Here is a 25804-nt window from a genome sequence, read left to right as displayed (position 1 = left end):
CTCCAACCCGACTCACCAACCAGCATGGCGCTAGAGAAAAAGCGCCCACTATTCTCCAGAATCTCGTGGAACCTCAGCTGACATGCGGCCACAGTTTGGTAATCTGTGCCAAACGCCACGTGAACCTCCAGGGTGGTCGTGTTCTTCTGGATGTACTGGAGGAAGAAATCGTCCACGCGAACCACGTACTGAGACGTGAAGTCATATGCGGGCTGCAGACCTCGCAGCACGGGGGTTGTTTGGAGCTCGAAGTCGTAGAAGGCGTACGTACAGAAGGTGGAGGGTTCCTGATCTCCGAAGCGGCCTGCGGCCTCGGGGGAGAACGCCACCTTGGAGACGTGGATCTCGAAGAGGTTCTCCCCGCGTTCCAAGTGCACGGTCTCGTCAAACTCATCCACGCCATCGTCCGGCGTAACGTCTGGCGTGAATTTGTATTGCTTAGTGCCGTAGGCAATATCCTTTAGCTGGGCTGCAAATGGGTGACAAAGAAAAGAGGATAAGAGGTTATAGGAACAGTCCCACTAAGGACCACAGTAAATTAATGTCAGAAATATGTTTAAAGGGAATAAATCTAGTCGAATGACATCTTTAAGCTTTTCTGATTTCCGGAGGGATTTAAAGCCTGTAACGGTCATTCTGTTAACCCCAGAACCTCCAACCTGTTTTACTTAATGCCTTTCCTCCCCTTGGGCTCGGAAGCCATTATTAATCAAACAGCTTTGGGCAGGGGTGGCCAACTCTAGTCCTCAAGGGCCACTAACAAGTCAGATTTTCAGGATATCCCTGCTTCAGCACAGGTGGCTCAATCAGTGGCTCAGTCGAAGTCGAAGACTGACCCACTGATTGAGCCACCTGTGCTGAAGCAGAGATATCTGTAAACCCTGATCTGTTGGTGGCCCTTGAAGACTGTAGTTAGCCAGTCGACGACTGACCTACTGTCAGAGCCACCTGTGCTGAAGCAGGGATAGCCTTACAACCCGACCTGTTGGTGGCCCTTAAGGACTGGAGTTGGCCCGCCCCCTGCCCTAGCTTTTTGACAACAATAAGTAACATGTCTGATCTAAATTACAGTGTTCCCCAGAAAAGCGACTCAGATATTGCTCACTAGGTGCAAAAAAGTGAACTTTTCATTTGCATTACAATTAAACTTTAAGGACGCAGTTGCAGGTAAGTTTAATAATAATAGTAGCATGTTCTTGTATAGCGCTGCTAGTTTTACGTAGTGCTTTACAGAGACATTGTGCAGGCACGTTCCCTGCCCCGTGGAGCTTACAATCTATGTTTTTGGTGCCTGAGGCACAGGGAGATAAAGTGACTTGCCCACGGTCACAAGGAGCCAACACCGGGAATTGAACCAGGCTCCCCTCACACTCAGTGCCACAGTCAGTGTCGTTACTCACTGAGCCACTTCTTCAGCCAAGTTGTTTTTTCTTTTGGTCGGCTGACCGCCATGAAACAGAAATGGTGTCCAATGCCGGGCTCTTCACCTAGCTCCCCAGAGGGGTCAGGTCACAAGACCGTTACAAGTAGAGCGGCCACAAACTTCTTGTAATGTCATTTTGTAACACTTACCAATTATTATCAATCAACATTTTGCCAGCATTTAGAACAGCTTTACCACATACATTCAAATGATCAACATTTGCTGCCTAAGCAACGTGTATGACATGGGGGTCCCAGGACCTCACCGATGCCCCCCGCTGGTCGCCAGTGAAAGAGCCCTGGTCTAAAGTTTTACAGTAAGTGTGAGAAAATGTGCACAGTAGGTGGGTCAAGTGGTCTTTATCTTTCTATGGCCCAGGTCCATAACACGGTGCCAAGCTTTAGCATGCCTTTACTCCCAATCACATGAACATGGGGAATGGCGTGCTAAAGCCTAGCACCGTTTAGTGGATCTGGGCCTACGTTTCCACATAGCAGGTTTATACAAATCAAACGTGGAACTGTGAGGCAACTTCAACAAGTGCTAATGCGGGCTATGCCACTTGGATAACGTCGGCTGCGATGCCCTGTATCGGAGATTGATGAATCCCGAAGTATGTATCTCATAGATCAGGGGGGCTCAAGTCCTCTCCTCAAGACCCCTCCAACAGGTCAGGTTTTCAAGATATCCCTGCTTCAGCACAGGTGGCTCAATCAGTCTCTGCTTCGACTGTGTTACTGATTGAGCCACCTGTGCTGAAGCTGGGATATCCTTAAAACCTGACCTGTTTGGAGGGGGGGTCTTGAGGACCCCTGTCATAGATAGAAGTGCACAAAACGTTGGTCCCTAGTGCTGCAGCCTCACTCTGATGTACAGTGCACTGAAGTGCCTTCAGAAAGCTTTATCCCAGTCCCATGCAAACTCTCTGCTGTACCTTCCAGCTTGCGGATGCGGGCGGCTCGGGTGTCCAGCAGGTGAGCATACTGTTCCATCTTTATCTCGTATTCCTGCCGGATCCCCTCCAACTTCCGTGTCACCCCCTCAACCTCAGCCTGAGAATACAACGGAAACAAGAGGCAGGCAACATTGGATGGGTTCTGACCAATGATTACACGGCTACACATTTCTCCCACAGCGTTATTCTAATCCTTTGTTCTTAGTGTTCGTTTATAAGGGTGCCAGGAAATCATCTTCGATTCTCTATGCATTAGCTGCGGTTCTTCTGGCATGGGACCGAGCCTAAAATCCTTACCTTGTATCTATGCTGCAAATCGGTGTTTCCGTGTATCGAGATGGAACTAAAGCATTTGAACAATGTTTGATGGCTTCGGTCAGAAAGGCCTTTCTCATTTTTACGGACCTCATTGACCTTTGACATGTGTTCCTGACCGTTCTGGACACAAGGGGGGCTACGGCAATCGCAGGTTTAAACGCGATTGGGTGAAGGGAACATCGTTTTAGTGGCGCCCTGTCTGAAATCACGGTGTCACTCTGTGGTGGGATGGACACACTCAATGAGACGTAGGTCACTCCTATCTTGGAGTTATTAAGTTGTGTTTATTATATTTATTCATGCAATGATCAGCTGATTATTGGTTCTTGTCTGATGTGAGGAGCAGAATTTGGGTCCTCTCAATAAGAGCACAATGTATTGCAGGTCACGATGACCACTTTATCAGTCAAAAGATTCAAAGCAGCCAATCGCTGACGGGTTGCTTTTTGGTTCATGGACGGCTGTTAAAATAGAATTGCAATAGGGTGTAATGTTTTACAGGACGTACGAGAACATGTGCACATTAAGTGGGTCTTTGCCTTCTACAATCAAAGCTAAAACAATGGGGTAGGGAACTCCAGCCATCAAGGTGCAGTCTTTTGACTGAGCCACCTGTGCTGAAGCCGGGATATCCTGAAAACCTGACCTGTTGGTGGCCCTCGAGGACTGGATTTGCCCACCTGGAGTAGACTTGTCAAGCACCGATTTTGGGCATCACACCTGATCCCGTGGTAACGGTCACTGACTTGAAAGGCAGTTAGGACTAACTCAGCCTCTCGAAGCTTGGAGATACAGCAGCAAGCCTCTTTGGCATATAAAGGGATGATACTACCTATTCAACCACCGATCTCAAGCCGGTTAAATATTGGGCACTTTGTCCCCTCATGATGTCTTCACCTGATAGTCCTTGTTGATTTTATGCTGCATGATCAGCATGTTCCGAGTCTTCTCCAGCTCCTGCACGGTCTCGGCGTGGCTGGCCTGTAACTCCCTCATCGCCCGCTCCAGGTCTTTGCCCAGATCATCGTCCACTTTCTCCAAAAACGTGAGCTCCCCGTTCTTCTGCTGCCTGCGCACCTACAACACAACACACACACAGCTCCATTGGCTTGTACAAGCACTTACAATGTATATGTGGAAATCACTGTGCCGAGCAGATAGGCATTTAAATCTTGTTTGCCATGTATTAGCAGTTTTACACTGCGATTTCCACCAGCGACACAGGAGTTAAGAATAAAGGATAGGTTGACTTCAAGCTCTGGAAAATGTAGCAATCAATATTTCACAGAGCAGCAAAGATGTTGATGATTAACAAAGTTCTATTTAATGCCAACAAATTATAACTTTATTATGAGACTGTCCTGGCCCGTGCTAAAGGTCCGGTCTGTTTGCAATTGTTCTGGTGCCAGAAATCGGCAGATCCACATGGTTTCCACGACTTTCTCAAGCCACAACCAATTATCCAGACAAAGAGCACATGGTGGATACACTGAGTTCGACAGCCGACGAGCAAATCTCAACAGGAGGTACAAGACCTGCATAACTCAGGGAGAGCAGATTTCCAACTCATGAGTCAGGAGCGCTAGTTATTAAGGCGGTCTCTCATAATAGGATGGAGGAATGGCTTAGTCATAATAGCATTGGGACAACCTGGTCCAAACCCCAGTGCCAGTTTCATTGTGACCTTGGAAACGCCCCTTAACCTGCTTCTGCCTCAGGCACCAAAGTTACACTACCAAGACTCGGGTCAGTAAAGTGAGGGCTGTGTTAATGCGGTGGTAAGGGAGAAAACATTATTTAAATGACGTCATTTGACGCTGCGATGTCACATTGCCAAGGCAATGAGACAACGTGCGACGTCACTTTGGTGACGTCCGCGGCGTCATGTGGCGCTGCGAATTGGGAGGAGGGCGGCAGAAACAGCGGAGACAGCAAGGAAGCGCCCGGCATATGCAAGGGACTTCCCATTAGACCCGATAGGCATGAGAGCGCGGCAAATGTATATGGGGGGAGGACATTTTTGCCGCCCTGGGCCTAACAGGCTATCTGCCACGGTGCACACAGTGTCACATGTTTGCTTGAAATCCATTTTAACATGGACCCCTATATGCATATGCCTGCCATGATAAAATGGATAAGACGTAAAGAGTGACTCACTGTGCTCATTTGCATATCATTACCCAGAATCCCTGGCTGCAGTGGAAGCATTGCATGCTAAGAGATAATGGGGAAAGGGAGGGCTGCAGACCTGTCATGATGTAATAATCAGGAGTGCATGGGATCCATGTATACCTATGCACATGCTGAACTTCCTGCAGTAAAAAGCCCGTCCATGTACAAATCGCACAGGTAAGACACAGGTAAAAGTGAAGGGTCGGCAAGTTACCTTTATTAGCATCAGAGCCTCGCTGAGTTCAGCCACGTCCACATCGCTCTCCTAAAGTGGCGGACAGAGAGGAGGTCAGAGGAGCAGAAGTAACACCCTGAGTAACAGACGTTACCCTCGCTGAGCAGGACAGCGCCGTGTCCATTACAAAATAAAAGCACACACGCTCCTGCATCCTGCTGCCGCGACGGAGGTTGTCTTGCTAACAGTTTACTGCATTTCCTCGGCTTTATTTCAGCATTCCCAGAGATTTTTAGGTTTGTTTTAACATGTTTGAGAAATAAGTTGACTGTTTTTTTCACCTTGGATTAGATTTTCAATGCACAGAATTGGAAACGTAGAGCTGGTTCTGGATGGTTTGGTGTAATGACAAATTCTTATAAAAAAATATATAATTCATTACAAATAGCGACACCGCCCAATAGCCCAGTTCTACATACTATATAAGTACAGGCATACCCCGGTTTAAGGACACTCACTTTAAGTACACTCGCGAGTAAGTACATCTCGCTCAATAGGCAAACGGCAGGTCACGCATGCGCCTGTCAGCACGTCCTGAACAGCAATTCCGGCTCCCTATCTGTACCGAAGCTGTACGCAAGCGGGGAGACTATAGAGCCTGTTACACATGCGTTATTTACATCAGTTATGCACGTATAGGACGATTGAAGTACAGCACATGCATCGATAAGTGGGAAAAAGGTAGTGCTTCACTTTAAGTACATTTTCGCTTTACATACATGCTCCGGTCCCATTGCGTACGTTAATGTGGGGTATGCCTGTACAGGGTTTCTACCGACCTTGTCAATCCCCATGCCACTTCCGTTTGACCTTGGGTTAATTACTTTACTTACTTTGTTCTTGGGCCCCCACAAAATTTTTTGAGTAATTAGTCTCTCTCTATTTCTCGCTCGCTCAGTGTCTCCCTCGCTCAGCGTCTCTCCCTCGCTCAGCGTCTCTCCCTCGCTCCGCGTCTCTCCCTCGCTCCGCGTCTCTCCCTCGCTCCGCGTCTCTCCCTCGCTCCGCGTCTCTCCCTCGCTCCGCGTCTCTCCCTCGCTCCGCGTCTCCCCCTCGCTCCGCGTCTCCCCCTCGCTCCGCGTCTCCCCATCTCGGCATGTCAGAGACGTGTTGAAAGTCCGGGGGAAAGTTGCAGTACCTTAGTAAAAAATCGAAGTCTGTTCTGAAATTCATCCAGCTGCTGTTTCTGCTCCAGACTGCGCAGCTGCAGCGCCCGGTTTTCCTCTCCAAGCTTCTCGCTTTGTTCTTTGAAGAAAAAAAAAAAAAAAACCACGTCAAATCAAAACTAAAAAAATCTTTTTTTTTGGGGGGGGGGGGGGGGGGGGAGAAGGGATAAGTGCGGTGTATTTTTTGTGATTACCCATTGGATTTTAAATGAAAGTCAGAATAACGTGCGTTTAAAATCTGCGTAAAAAAGGAAGCTCGCATGCATTTCACTCTCGCTACAAAATGGGAAAATGCATCTTGTTAACCCTTTCCCTGCTAGTGGGGCTTGCCGCAGTGGGTCATCACTTCAGGGACTTATTGCGCTGGTCACATTCTGCCGGCGCTACGCAAGCAAAAAAAATACAACACCAATGATGCCAAAAATATGAATAAGAAACGAAATAGGGCACAAGTGCGAAGTGAAATCTACCTTGTGGAATAAAAACACTGTGTTCAAAGCTCTGTGAGCTGCAGCGGGCCTGCAGAAATGTGCATTTGTTTAGGTGTGCGACGCTTTTTCGTGGATGAAGAAATCTCTGATGTTTGCACAGCTCTGTACACTGTAATCCAGGGGTGGCCAACTCCAGTCTTAAAGAACTATCAACAGGTCAGGTTTTCAGGATATCCCTCCTGTGCTGAAGCTGCGACTGATTGAGCCACCTGTGCTGAAGCTGGGACTGATTGAGCCACCGTTGCTGAAGCAGGGTCTGATTCAACCACCTGTGCTGAAGTTGGCCTATCCTTAAAACCTGGCCTGTTGATGGCCCTTGAGGACTGGAGTTGGCAACTCCTGGTGTAATCCCACTTATATGTAAAACTCTCTCCTGAAGGGCATCACAGCCTGAGGCGCATGGGACAGAAATGTACAAACGGTAGAGACGGTGTTCCGTGGCTGAGCGCTCTCTCTCACCCATACAGTCTGGGAAGACTGATTGAACTGTACGTTTAACACTTTGCGCTTGGCTTACGAGCAGGGCGGCAGGTGCTACATCCTATCCTGCACACACCTCGCTCTCGCTTGACCCTGTCGAGGATCTCGTCTTTATCGGTCAGGTCGGATTGGAGCGCGGCCTCCAGCTGAGCGATTTGGAGTTTCAGCTGCTGCTCTCTCCGCTTCCCCTGCTGCTCGTGGCTGCTGTTCACCTCGAAGGCGCTGCAATGACACAACGGAGGGACGCGTAAGGAACGGCCATTGGGCCGGACAGCGGGGAGATGGTTCCCGTCGCTGCAAACAAGCTACTAACGTTAAATCCAGAACTTCTACGTGGTATCAGAGATCTTGCAAACGTAAGGGGCTGCCCTGATTGTGGTATATATATATTAGCTAAAAGGTTCATACAAGTACTATGGATGTATATGTTTATTTTTATAGGGCCATTCATGCTCATAGCATGTCACAGCAGTAATACACGGGGCATAATAATAGGAACCATAAAAATAACATTAGGAAAAGGTGTCCCTGCCCCGAAGAGCTTACACTCTAAGTCAGGGGTCTCAAACGCAGTCCTTAAGGGCCGCAAACAGGCCAGCGTTTATGGATATCCGTGCTTCAGCACAGGTGGCTCCGTCTTCGACCGAGCCACTGATTGAGCCACCTGTGCTGAAACAGAGATGTCCATAACACCTGGTCTGGTGGTGGCCCTTGAGGACTGAGTTGGAGACCCCTACTCTAAGTGGTAACTAGGGAGAACTTACAGACAGAAGGAGAGTGCTATATATATCTATATAAATAATACACCAGTGCTGCAAGGTTCTCCCAGTAACCCAAGCAGTATTTATCAATACTTTCTCAGACACTTTTGATGACTGCAAATAATTGATATCGAATCATAAAGATGACAACCTGCTTATTAGCTCCATTCAGAACAACCTGCCTATTAGCTCCATTCAGAACAACCTGCTTATTAGCTCCATTCAGAACAACCTGCTTATTAGCATCAATCATGGTATTGTACCCATAATAGAAATAATATCTGTACATACATGTCATTATTTGAGCGCAGTCCGATGAGGGTAAATATCGACCCTTTGGTAACCTGTATCCAATTTAAGAGGACCAGCAAAATATGTTTTTACAGCCCATTTCCCCCAAGCAGAAACACTTGGGAGATCTGGATTTCATTTGGACAAAATAAAAATGGAAAGTAAGAACTTGTCCAGGAATTTGGGTGCATCTGAGCGGGGACATGTTGTTTAACGCAGCAGCAGAGATGGAGCTGGGAAGGGAGAGGGTAGTGGCATAGAGATCCCTTGTCCCCATGTTTTAGGAATTAGGCAAACATATGCTGTTATGCTGCTGCTCAAACCAAAGGCGCCTTCCACAGCCTGCGGTTGGGGAACATGAAAGGCTCTGTGGGATGAGCAGGGGACTGGCCTTAATTTAGAGTCCCAGCTATGTGGAGAGAGAGAGAACTTGGCCCAGGCCGCGGTATTTGTGTGACTGCAGAAGGAAATTACATGTATAATGTAGAGGAATCCAAAACCCGGTCACTGACATGACCACAGAGACCCGAAACTATGCACCGAGACCTACACAGAGGCTGCTGACAGTATGCACCAGCTCCGATGCTGCCTGCAGTGTGGCAGCCGGACAAAAGGCACTCAGGAGTTGGGTTATCAGCAAGTGGCACACTACTGGTCCAAGTGCCATTATCAAAAGTAGGGGCTATGTGCCTTGAACTGGTACTAGGGCTACCGGTTACCTACAAAGTGCTTATTTTGCCTCCCCTTACTTAACCCGTTCAATGCCAACAAGGCAAGCAACGCATCGTTCTGCAATGCTCACCTTGCCTCTCCGGCAGTGAAGGGGTTAAAAAACAAACCTACTAAGAAAGGAACAAACCCGTAAAACAATGTACCCCCGAAACCGTGTATGCAATATGGAGGAAATAAAAGCAGAATGGAGTTTGCTGAAGCAGAAAATGCAATTTACTAAATGATTTACAATGCACACATGACCCTTAATAGGGAATAATTATTTAATACGATCTGCTGTAGCTTACGTTCCAGGCGCCCGTCTCCTCCTGAAGTCTGTGCATGTAGCAGATTTCTCTCTTTGGATTTATATTACTATGAATATTTAAATGTGTGCATGAGTTTGCTGTATAAATAAGCAATGTATGAGCAGAAGATAGAGATACAATACATGCAAAATACACTGTATATATCAAGGGTTGCACATGCTTTAGTAGCTGTGAAATTGATGCTTAATGAGGGATTTTCATCTTGTATACTTTGCTGTGGGGCTTGTGATTTAGGGGGTGTCATTAGTAGCGGGGGCTGGTAAGAGACATTACAGCGGTAGGGTAGGCGCATACATCAAGCTGCCCTGACTGGCTGCTGCTTTCAGCCAGCTTGGCAAACAATGATTTCCTTTACCCTCCTAAACCCCTTTGCTGACCAGCTGTACCAATTTAGATTGTCAGCTCTCTAGGGCAGGAACTCCCCAATTCCCATTGGTTCACTTCTTGTTTAAAGGGACAATCCCTCCTAGGACCAAAGTGAACTCGTCCAGTTAACTGATACCTTGTTACCCAAAGCTGACACTTAGAAGTAATTTTTATTTATTTTTTACATTTAGACTTGGGAGGGGTGTGATTTCTTCTGGCTCCTCCCTTGTGTATGATGTCACTGGGGAGTGCGGGGGGGGGGGGGTGGGAGGGGGAAATAAAACACCTGGTTGACAAATACTCAGAGCCCCTTAAGGCTTGGTCCCCACAAGAGCCGCCTCTCAATGGGGCCGGGCCCGCTGCGAGGGGGGCCACCGCAGTGCGCGGCAAGTTTTTCTTCCAGACCCGAAAATTGAGATGGATATAGGCGACGGAGCGCTAGGCCGCGCCCCACGGCAGTTCAGCCAATGAGGGCGAACCTGCCGGGTGGCATCATAGCCGCGCCCCCGTCACTCCCCGCCATTCCCCCTGCAGCTCTCTGCAGACCAGTGAATTCGGCTGCACGCGCCGCCAGCCTCGCAGGCGCGCGTGCAGCGCAGGCAGCCGGGCCGTAGCCTAAGAAATTAAATAGTGAAGCGTTGTATATTCTCTCACGGTACTGTCTAGCTAATTGAGTAAAGTGCTGCGTATATGGGTGATGCTATATAAATGCATACATACATTGCTGGTGCCTATGGCGGGAATGTGTTACCTGTTCTCAGCACACGTACCTGTTGTAGATTTTGTCATAGTTTTCCTTCAAAAGATCCCGTTCATTTTCTAGGTCGCTGATTCGATCGCGGAGCTGAGAGAGAAACACGATACAGATTGGAAAAGTAGATTGCGAGGTTTCCGTCAGGGGCGTTCACGCGTGGAACACGTCATTCAGTAATGCGCTGTAAGTAGCCTTACTGGATAGGGAGCAACAACTGTATAAGCCGGGACTCGCGCGGACTTTGCGATTGTCCCTGCACATGCACAGGACTCGCTGTCATCCCAAGGGCATTACAAAGGATACGGGGTCATCCCATAAGGTTCGAGGAAAGGAGATTTCACCAGCAACAAAGGAAATGGTTCTTTACAGTTAGGGCAGTTACAGTGTGGAATTCATTACCCATGGAGACTGTGATGGCAGATACAATAGATTTGTTCAAAAAAAGGTTGGACATCTGCTTAGACAGGAAAGGTATACAGGGATATACCAAATAAGTAAACATGGGAAGGATGTTAATCCAGCGAGTAATCTGATTGCCAATTCTTGGAGTCAGGAAGGAATTTATTTTTCCCCTTATGAGATATCATAGAATGATATATATCACTGGGGGATTTTGTTTGCCTTTCTTTGGATTAATAGTATCTGTCGATTAAATTTAGCATATGTTGAACTTAATAGACGTATGTCTTTTTTCAACCTCATCTACTATGTAACTATGTGGCTATGTAACTACTAAAACTCCTAAAGTTAACCCGCTTCCCTAAAACTTACCTTATTGTAGAAGTGGCTGGTGGCGCAGCGTTCAGCGGCGGAGTGGTGGGTCCCTCTGCGGCGAGACGCTGGTGACCATATGTCCCATTCCATTAAAAGCACGCTGCTTAATAACTCTAAGCTTTAACCGTGTCAGTGCCAGCAGTGTGTTGCAGGAGCTCTGGCGCTGCAGGTGTTCATACTAACCTCGTCAGCCCTCCTCTGGGAGAAGGTGCTGGACTGTATCTGCTTCTCGAGGTGAAAGCTTTTAAAACGTTCTTCTTTCAGCTGGGCGTTGAGGTTGTCCACTTTAGCCAGTATGGCGTCATGGCCGGCCTTCATAGTCCTCTGATTCTGGAGGCAAACAATGAGAAATACTAAAGGGAGAAAGTTTGTGTCCACACAAGTCAGATACAGAGCATCACAGAGACTGGGAACCCCAAGGCCCTCTCAGTCCAGTGGAATATTAGGGTTCGGAGTCTGCCCGTTAGATTTTCCGATATGTATCTATGTAACTATGCTACTATGTAACTATGTATCAAAGGTTGGAAATGTCATTGCATGGCGTTAATGACCCGAAGAGTCAAGCTGCTTCCCTTTACCTCAATGTAACACAGTGTTTGGGGTCACTTGTAATCTGGGTCAGAGAGAGATTTGGGGCCCGGTTACAGGAGGATATTTAGGAAGAGTTTCATGGAATAACATTATAATGGTGTGTCCGACGTCGGCACCGTTAACGGTCACTGCTTTCTTTCTCCTTTGTACCGTTTAACAGGGCTACGGTGGTGTTATCCTCTGTGCCCAAGAGATCAGCATCAAAGGTGAAAGCCCTATAACAAAACACGAACGGACTCCAGCAAACACGTACCCCAGGGACGCAAGCTGACCCGGTGAAGTAATCACAATGAGAGAATGCAACAAATGAATGCCCATTCCCATTTAGAAGAGGCACGTACAGGATTTTGTGAAGCTCCCTTCCCAGGTGGGACCAGCGCGGGTGCAACATTCAGGTTACCTCTTGAAGCAGGAGAAACTTCCCTTCCATCTCAGTGAGCGCATTGCTTTTCTCTGCCAGCTGTTTCTGAAGCTTGATCATCACCACATTCTCCCGAATAGTTACCCTATTAGCAAAAAGTACAGATTGTTTTTGTAACGCGCCCACGAAACCCACAATGCAACATGGGATACAAAAGACAGAGGCAACGCATAGTAATATGTATGCATGGTAATTAAAGCAGCAATCATCCCCATCCTTTTTTCAAAAAAAATAGGACTGGAACTGTGGAGTCCTCTGCAGATGAACCCCACTATTTTCAGCTCTGGGGACCCCCTGGCTCCAGAGATACTTACTGGTGAAGTATTACCAGGATTACTTCTTGGTATTTTATGTTGCGTTCTACTGGCCATAGACATGGCAGCCATTTTGTTTCCCCTGGAGAGAGATTTAAACCCAGTACCTCACCTGTAAGTGTCTCATCATCATTTATTTTTGAGTAAGAACACTCCTCCGCTTAACAGGGCATCAGCAATACTTTACAGTTAAACAAATTAAAATAACAATTGTTTTGTTAGACAGGGAAAGCCCAAGGAAGAGGTAAGGGGAGAGAGAAGGGAGGGGGGAGGGGTGTAATAAAAACCATTAACCAGTTCAGTGCTGCAGAGTCAAAAAGTAAAACTTACTTAAGGGAAAATTTTAATATGAACAGTAATAACCGATTATAGAATATATGGTCAGGCAGAGCACGATTCTGGCATTTATACAGCGGGAGACATCAAACGGTTTACATAACGATTAATATTAACCAACATTATTTCTACAATACTGCAGAGCGAAACCAAACACATTGATGGGTTGAAGTGATATCTTGAATAGTTCTAAGGATAACGAGGCGCCTTCTCCAGACATGATTTATTAAGACACAAATAATCTACTGACTCAACACATATCTTGCCAGTATTTTGCTGTAACCAGTGTTGGCAGAATACCTCTGCGACGTAAAGGCACGGTATAACGCAGAAGAGATTATATTACTGTGTCTCATTGGGAGGGAAGTGGAAATTGGTTCGGCCGGCTCTCTTGCTGGTTATTTGGGACGTGGGCAGTAGGAGCGTGATACTTTTCCGAACGTTTCATTATTGGAATATGGCGTTAAGGGCCAATGCACAATGCTCATTATTACTCGGAGGGTCTTTCAGCAGTAACAAGAGTAACTTTACTTTGTAACACAACCCACGGTCAGATTTGGGGGGGGGGGGGGGTTTCATATAAATTGGAATTTCCGCTTTCACCTTCAACTCCACCAAATAAAAAATAAAACAGGCTCCAGCCTGGACTCTGATATTACTAGTAAAGTGACAGTGTAACAGCTAGCAGATGCCGAGAATCAAAACATCCACAGATCAGACGGACACGTTACATACACCACCATTCGAGGTTCCATTTCTCCTACTGTGAATAAGGGTGAAGAGAGGGCTTTTATATGGGAAGAAGTGCAATTAACACTTTCTCTGCTGGGTGGCCAGCTCCACACTGCTCAGGTCGAAAACACTTTGATAGTTATCTGTTGGCCCCGAGCATAGGGTGACAATATTTGTCCCGGCAAAAACCCGAGACCAATGTCGCGCATGCGCAGTCGCGAGCGCAGACAGCGCATGCGCGATGAGCACTTGCTGGTTGCTTATGCGCATGCGCGATCGCCACTTGCCGACCGCTCATGAGTATGTGCGGCCGGTGCTGATGGAAAACCGGGACAATGGCCCAAAAAGTCAGGACCTGGGCCTAAAAACCGGGACTGTCCCGGCTAAACCGGGACGTCTGGTCACCCTACACGAGTAGTGATCTCGGTAAACGCAGGGCTGCTCAACTCCAGTCCTCAAGGACCCCCTAAAAGGTCCGGTTTTAAGGTTATCCCTACGTCAGCACAGGTGGCTCAATCAGTGGCTGAGTCTTTGACTGAGCCACTTGTGCTGAAGCAGGGATGTCCTGAAAACCGGACCTCTCGGTAGCTCTTGAGGACTGGAGTTGGCCGCCCCTGTCCGGACCTCATCCCATTTTGGTTTCCTTTTAACAGATTAACGAGAAGTCACTCTCAATGTATTACTTCCCGGTAAAACATTTTAGAAATAAAATCCCCTTCTCCCTTGTCCTTTATCCATCCTCATACTTCCTTTACTGTACAACCGCCCAGTTACTGGTGTCTCTTGATGGTATAGATTTGGGGGCCTAGATTTTAAACAGCCGGAGAGTGCCATCAATCTCAAAATGTTAAGGAAAAAAATGCAATTATAGGTCGACTTGAGCCTGCGACGTGGAAACACATTGCTAAATGGTGCAGCTGCTCTCAAAACAGAATATTAACGCGTGTTCTCTGTGGCACAGGTATAATATACACAGCCTCCCCCACCACCTGGGGAACATTTCTGAAGCGCTGTTCCGAGGTGAGAAAGGAACGATATTACTGTTACCCAATTACAAGTGGCTACGGGGTAGTCACACAGATATCAGTGCAATAAACCATGCGCCAATCCAGGTGCCCGCTGAGAACACGATTTAAGGGAATGATATACGGAGATGAACTAAACAAAGCATCTTACATGGGTTAAAGGAGCAATGCAAGCGCTTTTTTTTCCCTACACAGGATTGAAGCAGGGGATCTCCGTAGCTGAACCCCGTTAATTTCAGCTCCGGGGAGCCCCTGCTTTCAGAAATACTTACCCCCGTAGTAGGTGCCGGTAGCCGCTCCGGCTGAGCTAGTTAGGGTTTAAAGTTTAAAGCTCCCGCGTCACACGGGCCAATAGGAAGCGGCACCGGATGACATCACGGATTCCTATTGGCCCGCAGGGCGCAGGAGCTTTGAAAAGCCGCCATCACTTGATCCCCGCAATGCCTGCTAGCTGAGCCGGAGCGGCTACCGGCAACTCCTACGGAGGTAAGTATCTCCAGAAGCTGGGGGATTCCGGAGACCCCTTGCATCAATCCTATGTAAAAATGTAAATAAAGGTTAAAAAAAAAAAAAAAAAGGGAAGATTTAAGAAGATTATATTTCAATATTATCTAATATTGCTGCCTACATGCCCCAAGCTGTAACTGCCTGGGTGGGCGGCAGAGCTATGTCAACATAACACAGGCAGAAGCCTCAGAAGTCATTTCACGGATAATAAACGACATTCTGAGGAATATTTGATAACGCCGGAATTAAACGCAGACCTTTTTCCTTCTCGCAATGTTCGGCAGTTGTGCACACGTTGGAAACATTGTCACAACGCCATCTTGCAACCAGAAAAACCCCAACTACAAAAGCCCCAAACATCTGTAACCCAGCTGAGGACCTGAAAGGCTCGTTTTCATTCTTGGGAAATATCAAAGCCCGCTGTGTTTTGGCATCGGCGGGTTCGTTGTCCTTACACAGAAGATAAACAAGCTCGTAAGACTGGGTGGGTTCCCAAAAAACAACCCCAACTAGTCCTTCAGCTGATGTTGAAATAAGCAGGCGCCTTGAACACGTTACACGGGTAAATTAGGGCGGCGATGAGAAGACGGAGCAGTGTGGGCTCATGTGCACATGAGCAGGGAGCAGTGTTTGCATAGGTCTTGCCATGTTGCACCACACATGAAAGACATTGTATGGATGCCGTTGGAAAGGGTCAGCATTTCTAGAGGACAAGATTTTTGCGTTTTGGCGCAGCGGTAGCGTCACGTGGGCGGTTCAGCCAATGAGGGCGAACCGGCCTCGTGACGTTGCGGCCATGCCTCCCCGTTCCTCGCATCATAGTAATCCCACAGGCCACGGATTGCCTTTGCCACGCGCGCCTGCACTATAGCCTTGGCCTTACAGCCGACTGGGATCCAAGAAAAGTGTAAGAGAGAGAGTACTAGCTCAGTCTCCTTTCCTCCCCTGAACCATTTCCGGGCTCCCCTAGTCAGTTAGGGTGCTGCTTCACCGCTGCTTAACACCGGGAGGCTCAACTCCAGTCCTCAAGCCCCCCACCCCCTCAAAAGGTCAAGTTTTCAGGATATCCCTGCTTCAGCTCAGGTGGCTCGTGATTGAGCCACCTGTGCAGAAGCAGGGACTGATTGAGCCACCTGTGCTGACGCAGGGATATCCTGAAAACCTCACCTGTTGGGGAGGGGGGGGGGTGGCTTGAAGACTGAAGTTGAGCCCCCCTGGCTTAACAGACTTACAGAGGTGTGCACCTCTACAGCGAGATCCCGGGAAGTCTCCTGTCTGCCGGCAAACACCGGCCAAGGCACAGCAAGTCTCAGCAGGAGGGGAAAAAAGCAACCCGCAGAACACGAAGGGCCCACTTCATTTCGTGCCCGGGGGCCCCTTACTCCCTGTCGGGGGATCAATCGCTGATCCCAGACATCTTTGATGGCAAAAGGTTTTTTGTTGTTGTGGTGAAATACTTGTGAAGCATACAAACAGCCCGGTTAGCAAATGACCCCCATGAGGCAGATTAAGGGGTTAAGTACAGAAGTGAGATTGACCAGTGGCTACTTTGATTTCAGCCACTTACTAGTCTCCTAAAATCCCACTTCTACAGAGCTCAAACAACAAATAAAAACACATAATTACATCCGATGCGGGTATATCAAAGTAAGAAATGAAACGTTATCGTACCTTTTAATGGACCACAATAAGCTCTGCACAATATGAAGACAAGTTTTCCAGACCTCACGTAACAGAATGTTCACGTACACTGTGACTTCACAAGTGCTTGTGTATAAACTCTCTGAGCCTTGTAAGTGATCACAATTAGATCCAAGTTCTGCAGATTACATAAGCAACAGAACTGTGCGCTCTGCACCTTTGTAAAATACTGCTGCTTTAAAACCTATGGCCCCCGATGAAGCCAGTTACGGTGAAACGTACGTAGGGTACGTCTGACGTCACCGTCACGTAACGTCGGCTCATTGGTGAGGTGTGTGTGATATACTGTCTGAGTGCTTTGTAGACTGCGTTCGTGGGCAGCAAGAGCACTCAGACCCTAGGGTTGATCTACTATATATCTGCAGTGAATGTGGCTGGCCTCACACTAGACTTGTCACAATAAAGCTTACAACAGTATATTTAATGACACTATGTGCAGTGAGTAGTGGCTGCTTTAACTCAGCCAGCAATATACTCAGTCTCACATCCAACAGTTAAGCATATTCATCTGCCTTCACCTCCTTCCATTGCTTTGGGCTAGGGGTCTGATATATACCTATACATATCCAGTATAGCGATCACCCTTACTATAGGGTCCACTAAGTATTAATTAGAGAGGTATTTATATATAATTATACCTCCACTAAACACCCTATCACACCTCCCCGTCTTTTAATATCATTGTATGTTTGTTTTTTGTATGTGGTTATTCCAAACAATTTATTTTAATCAGGTATAATAAAATTTAAGTTTTAATTAGGGTGAACCTCTCTAGTGCCACACTAAAGGGATTCTTTCTTTCTTTATATTCACTATGTGTACACTCCCTGTGAGCACCACCCTCCCCTAGCAATTGTTTGGATTAGATTCCCTCCTCAGCTTGAGCAGAGTTTACAATCTGCAGCTTCCAACTGCATGCAGATTTCTTTTCTGCTTTAAAACCTAGTAACGTTTAAACACATATGGTTGGCCAATGCTTGATTTTTAGTCCGGCAGCTACAAATGTTGTTTTGTAACTAACCACTGAAATTAGAGGCCTAACCGCCCTGTACAGATAGTGCTGCCAGGAGACTTCTCCAAAAATACTGGACACAATGGTGAAAGGTGCGATGTGCTCAAGACACACACACACAGACACACACAGACACACACAGACAGACAGACACACACAGACAGACACACACAGACAGACACCTCTCTCCGCTCCATGCTGTTGCCTCCTCTCCTTGGCCCCACCCCCAGGCTCCTGAAACTTCCTCCTGATTGGCTACATTACCCAAAAACAAAATTACTAGGATGGCGCTCTCCATTAGACTAAAGTGATATAGTACACACGTGTGTGTGTAGTAGTGCAGTGATCAATTAGGACTTTAAATTACAAGATAAAACACATGCAGTTAACACAATGTGAATTAAACTACCGTGATGATTTAGTGAATACCTAAGTGATATTGAAAAGGTAAATAAGTGAATAAAGTGAAAATAACAAGAAATATGTGCTTTGGGAGGGAACAAGCTGTATGGGGTGCCGGAGCTCCCTGGAGCGGCCGGGGGAGGGGCAGGCAGACACCACGCGGCTACCTGTGGAGGTGATGCGGGAGGGGTGGGATCGCCGCTTGACAGCGTGATCATTTGTAGCTACATGTTTTTAACATCTGCCTGAATATAACCCACGCACGAGATATATGGGGGGCATCACCCCTGAGTTTTTATCGCCTGTTTTTTCTCTCACAAATGTGAGTACAGCCACTGAAGTTTTCTGAGACAGATTTCATCATTAGTTGGTGCATATTACACTATTGGTGTTTTTTTCTCTTTATTTTTTGGTTATCCCCCGCTCCCTCATCCACCCCCCTGGTGGCTGCATTACCCAGCAGCAGCCAATCAGGATGGAGGAAGCAGCCGAGCCCCCGAGCAACAGCCGAAGCCGATCAGGTCACTATGTCCAGAGAGGTAATACGGTATACACATACACGTCCAGAGGGGTAATACCGGTATACACATACACGCCCAGAGAGGTAATACCGGTATACACATACACGTCCAGAGGGGTAATACCGGTATACACATACACGCCCAGAGAGGTAATACCGGTGTACACATACACATCTAGAGAGGTAATACTGGTATATACATACACACCCAGAGAGGTAATACCGGTATACACATACACACCCAGAGAGGTAATACCGGTATATACATACACACCCAGAGAGGTAATACCGGTATACACATACACGCCCAGAGAAGTAATACCGGTATACACATACACGTCCACAGGGGTAATACCGGTATACACATACACGCCCAGAGAGGTAATACCGGTATACACATACACGCCCAGAGAGGTAATACCGGTATACACATACACGCCCAGAGAGGTAATACCGGTATACACATACACGCCCAGAGAGGTAATACCGGTATACACATACACGCCCAGAGAGGTAATACCGGTATACACATACACGCCCAGAGAGGTAATACCGGTATACACATACACGCCCAGAGAGGTAATACCGGTATACACATACACGTCCAGAGAGGTAATACCGGTATACACTTACACGCCCAGAGAGGTAATACCGGTATACACATACACGTCCAGAGGGGTAATACCGGTATACACATACACGCCCAGAGAGGTAATACCGGTATACACATACACATCTAGAGAGGTAATACTGGTATATACATACACACCCAGAGAGGTAATACCGGTATACACATACACACCCAGAGAGGTAATACCGGTATATACATACACACCCAGAGAGGTAATACCGGTATACACATACACGCCCAGAGAAGTAATACCGGTATACACATACACGTCCACAGGGGTAATACCGGTATACACATACACGCCCAGAGAGGTAATACCGGTATACACATACACACCCAGAGAGGTAATACCGGTATACACATACACACCCAGAGAGGTAATACCGGTATACACATACACGCCCAGAGAGGTAATACCGGTATACACATACACGCCCAGAGAGGTAATACCGGTATACACATACACGCCCAGAGAGGTAATACCGGTATATACATACACCCCCAGAGAGGTAATACCGGTATACACATACACGCCCAGAGAGGTAATACCGGTATACACATACACGCCCAGAGAGGTAATACCGGTGTACACATACACATCTAGAGAGGTAATACTGGTATATACATACACACCCAGAGAGGTAATACCGGTATACACATACACACCCAGAGAGGTAATACCGGTATATACATACACACCCAGAGAGGTAATACCGGTATACACATACACGCCCAGAGAAGTAATACCGGTATACACATACACGTCCACAGGGGTAATACCGGTATACACATACACGCCCAGAGAGGTAATACCGGTATACACATACACGCCCAGAGAGGTAATACCGGTATACACATACACGCCCAGAGAGGTAATACCGGTATACACATACACGCCCAGAGAGGTAATACCGGTATACACATACACGCCCAGAGAGGTAATACCGGTATACACATACACGCCCAGAGAGGTAATACCGGTATACACATACACGCCCAGAGAGGTAATACCGGTATACACATACACGTCCAGAGAGGTAATACCGGTATACACTTACACGCCCAGAGAGGTAATACCGGTATACACATACACGTCCAGAGGGGTAATACCGGTATACACATACACGCCCAGAGAGGTAATACCGGTATACACATACACATCTAGAGAGGTAATACTGGTATATACATACACACCCAGAGAGGTAATACCGGTATACACATACACACCCAGAGAGGTAATACCGGTATATACATACACACCCAGAGAGGTAATACCGGTATACACATACACGCCCAGAGAAGTAATACCGGTATACACATACACGTCCACAGGGGTAATACCGGTATACACATACACGCCCAGAGAGGTAATACCGGTATACACATACACACCCAGAGAGGTAATACCGGTATACACATACACACCCAGAGAGGTAATACCGGTATACACATACACGCCCAGAGAGGTAATACCGGTATACACATACACGCCCAGAGAGGTAATACCGGTATACACATACACGCCCAGAGAGGTAATACCGGTATATACATACACCCCCAGAGAGGTAATACCGGTATACACATACACGCCCAGAGAGGTAATACCGGTATACACATACACGCCCAGAGAGGTAATACCGGTATACACATACACGCCCAGAGAGGTAATACCGGTATACACATACACGCCCAGAGAGGTAATACCGGTATACACATACACGCCCAGAGAGGTAATACCGGTATACACATACACGCCCAGAGAGGTAATACCGGTATACACATACACGCCCAGAGAGGTAATACCGGTATACACATACACGTCCAGAGAGGTAATACCGGTATACACATACACGTCTAGAGTGGTAATACCGGTATGCACATACACGTCCAGAGAGGTAATACTGGTATACTCATACACGTCCAGAGTGGTAATACCGGTATACACATACACGCCCAGAGGGGTAATACCGGTATACACATACACGCCCAGAGAGGTAATACCAGTATACACGTACAAGCCCAGAGAGGTAATACCGGTATACACATACAAGCCCAGAGAGGTAATACCGGTATACACATACACGCCCAGAGAGGTAATACCGGTATACACATACACGCCCAGAGAGGTAATACCGGTATATACATACACGCCCAGAGAGGTAATACCGGTATACACATACACACCCAGAGAGGTAATACCGGTATATACATACACCCCCAGAGAGGTAATACCGGTATACACATACACGCCCAGAGAGGTAATACCGGTATACACATACACGCCCAGAGAGGTAATACCGGTATACACATACACGCCCAGAGAGGTAATACCGGTATACACATACACGCCCAGAGAGGTAATACCGGTATACACATACACGCCCAGAGAGGTAATACCGGTATACACATACACGCCCAGAGAGGTAATACCGGTATACACATACACGTCCAGAGAGGTAATACCGGTATACACATACACGTCTAGAGTGGTAATACCGGTATGCACATACACGTCCAGAGAGGTAATACTGGTATACTCATACACGTCCAGAGTGGTAATACCGGTATACACATACACGCCCAGAGGGGTAATACCGGTATACACATACACGCCCAGAGAGGTAATACCAGTATACACGTACAAGCCCAGAGAGGTAATACCGGTATACACATACAAGCCCAGAGAGGTAATACCGGTATACACATACACGCCCAGAGAGGTAATACCGGTATACACATACACGCCCAGAGAGGTAATACCGGTATATACATACACGCCCAGAGAGGTAATACCGGTATACACATACACACCCAGAGAGGTAATACCGGTATATACATACACGCCCAGAGAGGTAATACCGGTATACACACACACACATCCAGAGAGGTTAATACCGGTATACACATACACACCCAGAGAGGTAATACATACATACATACATACATACATGTACAGTATTACCTCATGTTTTACTGGACAGGACAGTCCGGTTCAATACTGGATACCTGGCAACCTTAAGTACAGACAACACGCCTTAAACTTTCCTTATCCTTAACTCTTTCACTTCTCCACAATTCCTGGGGAAACGCGGCTCACATTTTAGGGCCAGATCTGAAAGCTTTAACCTTCATATAAATGAGAGCGACGGTGCGATAAAACGTTATCACCGTGGATCTGCGCCTCTCGAGTCTTTCAGTTTGTTTCAATGCATAACCTGCTTCAGAATGAGGGGGAAACGCTTTTCCGTGGTCTTTTTTTTTTTTTGCTGTTTATTTTAGTTTTTTCTCCCAGTATTTTCATTTTGTTAAAAGAATATCTGTGTTTATCAATGGAAACAATGGGGGAAATGACCTACATTTGAATTTGGTGTTTATTAGTGCTTTTTTAGTCAGTTCCCATACTCCCCTTGGGCTGCCTTTGCTGATGGTTTGGCAGCTATAAGAAGTGGAACTAAATAAGAAAATACACCTAATTTTTGCTTTTAATGGTGGTTTTTACCAGAAGTGTGAGATGATCAGTCGGGGGGTGTTTTGCCGGCTAAAGCCGGAATCCTAGTTATAATACTTTATTATGCTAGTTCGGGGGGTCACCAACAGATCAGGTTTTCAGGATATCACTGCTTCAGCACAGGTATCTCAATCAGTCCCTGGTTCAGCACAGGTGGCTCAGTCCCTGCTTCAGCACAGGTGGCTCAATCAGTGCCTGTGCTCAAGCAGGGATATCCAGAAAACCTGACCTGTTGGTGGCCCTTGAGCACTGTAGTTGGTCACCCCTCATCTGGGCAGAAAAATGCAAACATCAAAAGACACGCAAGCTGAAAAAGGTTATATTCTATAAAAAGGGGGTTTAAAACATCTCAGCGCCTATACCAGCAACTAATAAAATGCTTTTAAAGCAATTTTATGAGTTACTCGGCATACAAATTAATATACTTTGCTTTCACCTATTGTAATCCTTTGCTTGCCAACAACTTCGTTTCTATAATAAGCAGAAAAAGTGCGTTTTACCGTTTTTTCTATTTCAGTATGAACTGTCGCCCAAAGAATAGCAGATCCGCAGGCTACTTGTAACTCTGGAGACGTCGCTAACGATGCATTATGTAAAACACATGCAAAAAAACACAACTCTGGGCTCGTGTAAAAGGGGTCACAAAAACAGGGGGGGGGGGGGGGGAAACCCAACTGGTTCTTACATCAAAGAAACACGGATATGGATACCGCGCCGGCATGTGGCTGCCAAAACTTACTGGCCAATTATACACTCTGAAGTGCGCAGGACGCCGATCAAACATATTCTCTGCACCCAAGAGTCAACCGTTTTATACTCTAGTCCAGGGGTGCGCAAACTGGGGGGCGCAAGATTATTCAGGGGGGGCGCGGCAGTTGCAGCAGCCCTGCGCTCTTCCCCCAAGGCATTTAAATGAATGCCGGGGAATCGCGTGAGGCTTCTACAACTTCACTTAGCTTGTCTTCGGCGACGCTGCGTCAAATGATGCTGCGGAGTCACGTGACCTCGCGGCGTCATTTGACGCCGAGCCGGAGACAAGGTAAGGGAGGGGGGCGCGAGCAGGGAGGGAAGCAGGCAGGGGGGCACAGAAGGGCAAGATTGCACACCCCTGCCCTAGTCCAGGGGTGCTCAACTCCGTCACAACAGGTCAGGTTTTAAAGATACCCCAGCTTCAGCACAGGTGGCTCAATCAGTGGAGTGATTGAGCCACTTGTGCTGAAGCAGGGACTGATTGAGCCACCTGTGCTGAAGCTGGGAGCACTTGAGCCACCTATGCTGAAGCAGGGACTGAGCCACCTCTGCTGAAGCTGGAACTAATTGAGCATCCTCTGCAGAAGCTGGAACTAATTGAGCCACCTCTGCTGAAGCATGGACTGATTGAGCCACCTGTACTGAAGCAGGGATATCCTCAAAACCTGACCTGTTTGGGAGGGGGAGGGGGGTCTCGAGGACGGGAGTTGAGCCCCCTGCCTTAAAGACTTCTTTGCGTTAAGGTAGTTTTGGTACTGGAGCCAAGAAAGGCACTGTAATGTCCCTCCTATGGCCAGCGCACCGTCCTCCTGTCCCTCCTATGGTCAGCGCACTGTCCTCCTGTCCCTCCTATGGCCAGTGCACCGTCCTCCTGTCCCTCCTATGGTCAGCGCACTGTCCTCCTGTCCCTCCTATGGTCAGCGCACTGTCCTCCTGTCCCTCCTGTGGTCAGCGCACTGTCCCTCCTATGGTCAGCGCACTGTCCCTCCTATGGTCAGCGCACTGTCCCTCCTATGGTCAGCGCAGTCCCTCCTACGGTCAGCGCAGTCCCTCCTACGGTCAGCGCACTGTCCTCCTATCCCTCCTATGGTCAGCGCACCGTCCTCCTGTCCCTACTATGGCCAGCGCACCGTCCTCCTGTCCCTCCTATGGTCAGCGCACCGTCCTCCTGTCCCTTCCGACGTGCAGAATTGTAGAGCAGAAACTGGCGTGAATATTAGACTAGGACAGATTACATTCTGTGTCTAGTTATCAGGCTGTTTCTTCTTCTTATATAAATTAACATGTAAAAGATCTTTTTGCTCCAAGACGTGTACAGATGTAACAATGCCCTATGCTGGGATTACCCGGAAATCTCATGCACTCGCCACTGTTGGAAGTTTCCGTGGCCTTATCACACACTATATGACCTTATTCCCTGCAGTAATGCGTACCCCGTTCTATGGAAGCCCAAGTGGCTTGGTGAGTAAGAGAATGACTGCAGCACTGAGCCTTATTACTTTATCATTCATAGATCACCGACAGCAGATCTGCCTCGTACCTTTGGCCTGTAGCCTGCTGCTCTCTGAGCTCTAGGAACGATGCCTCGTACTCCTTCTCCTTCCTTTGCAGCTCACCCCGGAGGATATCTGATGAACGCTCCAGTTCCTCGATGTGACTCCGCTGGGACTCCACCACGTTTTCTCTGCGGACAGAAAACGTCAGCTTTACCATCCATCAAACCCGGCTCTGCCTAATGTAAGAGCATCAGAGATTCTGAGAGGCTAGTCATTTCCATGTGTGCTACTAGGGTATCTTAAGGTGGGACAGAAAGGGGTACAATGGGTACTAGGTCCTGTTTCGGTGTTACTGTAATCTTCGGTGGAAGGGACAGACTCAATGAGATGGAACACATTAAGGTGCAAGAGGTTCCTTCTGCCTGCTTGCTACTATGGGCCTCGTGTCAGTGGAAAGACTATAATCCCCAAGTCCGTCTCCCCCTTTTTTGTGAATGTAGCTCCCTTTGAAAGGACAGATCTCTACTTTCTGTCCCACGGTCCCTATGTGGTTGAAAGGACAAACAGGATGGGCCACAGGTCATGTACGCCTGTGACAGAGCGAAAACCTAAATGGGTCACTAACCTATTCCATG

General features: G+C 47.5%; 1 protein-coding gene across 4 annotated transcripts in view; it reads right to left on the bottom strand.

The window, feature by feature from the left end:
- RPGRIP1L (RPGRIP1 like) overlaps positions 1–25804 on the bottom strand; it is a 67113-nt gene that overhangs the window by 19456 nt on the left and 21853 nt on the right. For all 4 annotated transcript variants that reach the window (XR_012789157.1, XM_075576994.1, XM_075576996.1 and 1 more), the window contains exons 6-15: positions 25214–25357; positions 12215–12320; positions 11407–11553; positions 10466–10539; positions 7314–7459; positions 6239–6345; positions 5083–5133; positions 3594–3773; positions 2358–2475; positions 17–469 (exon numbers count right to left, since the gene is read on the bottom strand). Coding sequence is in view for 3 of the 4 variants with exons in the window: in XM_075576994.1 (XP_075433109.1) it covers positions 17–469; positions 2358–2475; positions 3594–3773; positions 5083–5133; positions 6239–6345; positions 7314–7459; positions 10466–10539; positions 11407–11553; positions 12215–12320; positions 25214–25357 (1526 nt within the window). In the remaining variant the exon portion in view is untranslated. The remainder of the gene's footprint in view (positions 1–16; positions 470–2357; positions 2476–3593; positions 3774–5082; positions 5134–6238; positions 6346–7313; positions 7460–10465; positions 10540–11406; positions 11554–12214; positions 12321–25213; positions 25358–25804) is intronic.

This window comes from Ascaphus truei, chromosome 19, assembly GCF_040206685.1.
Source record: "Ascaphus truei isolate aAscTru1 chromosome 19, aAscTru1.hap1, whole genome shotgun sequence".
In the NCBI taxonomy this organism is placed as follows: Eukaryota; Metazoa; Chordata; class Amphibia; order Anura; family Ascaphidae; genus Ascaphus; species Ascaphus truei.
Note: the sequence above shows the minus strand (reverse complement) of the source record. Positions and strands in the feature narration are given on the sequence as shown.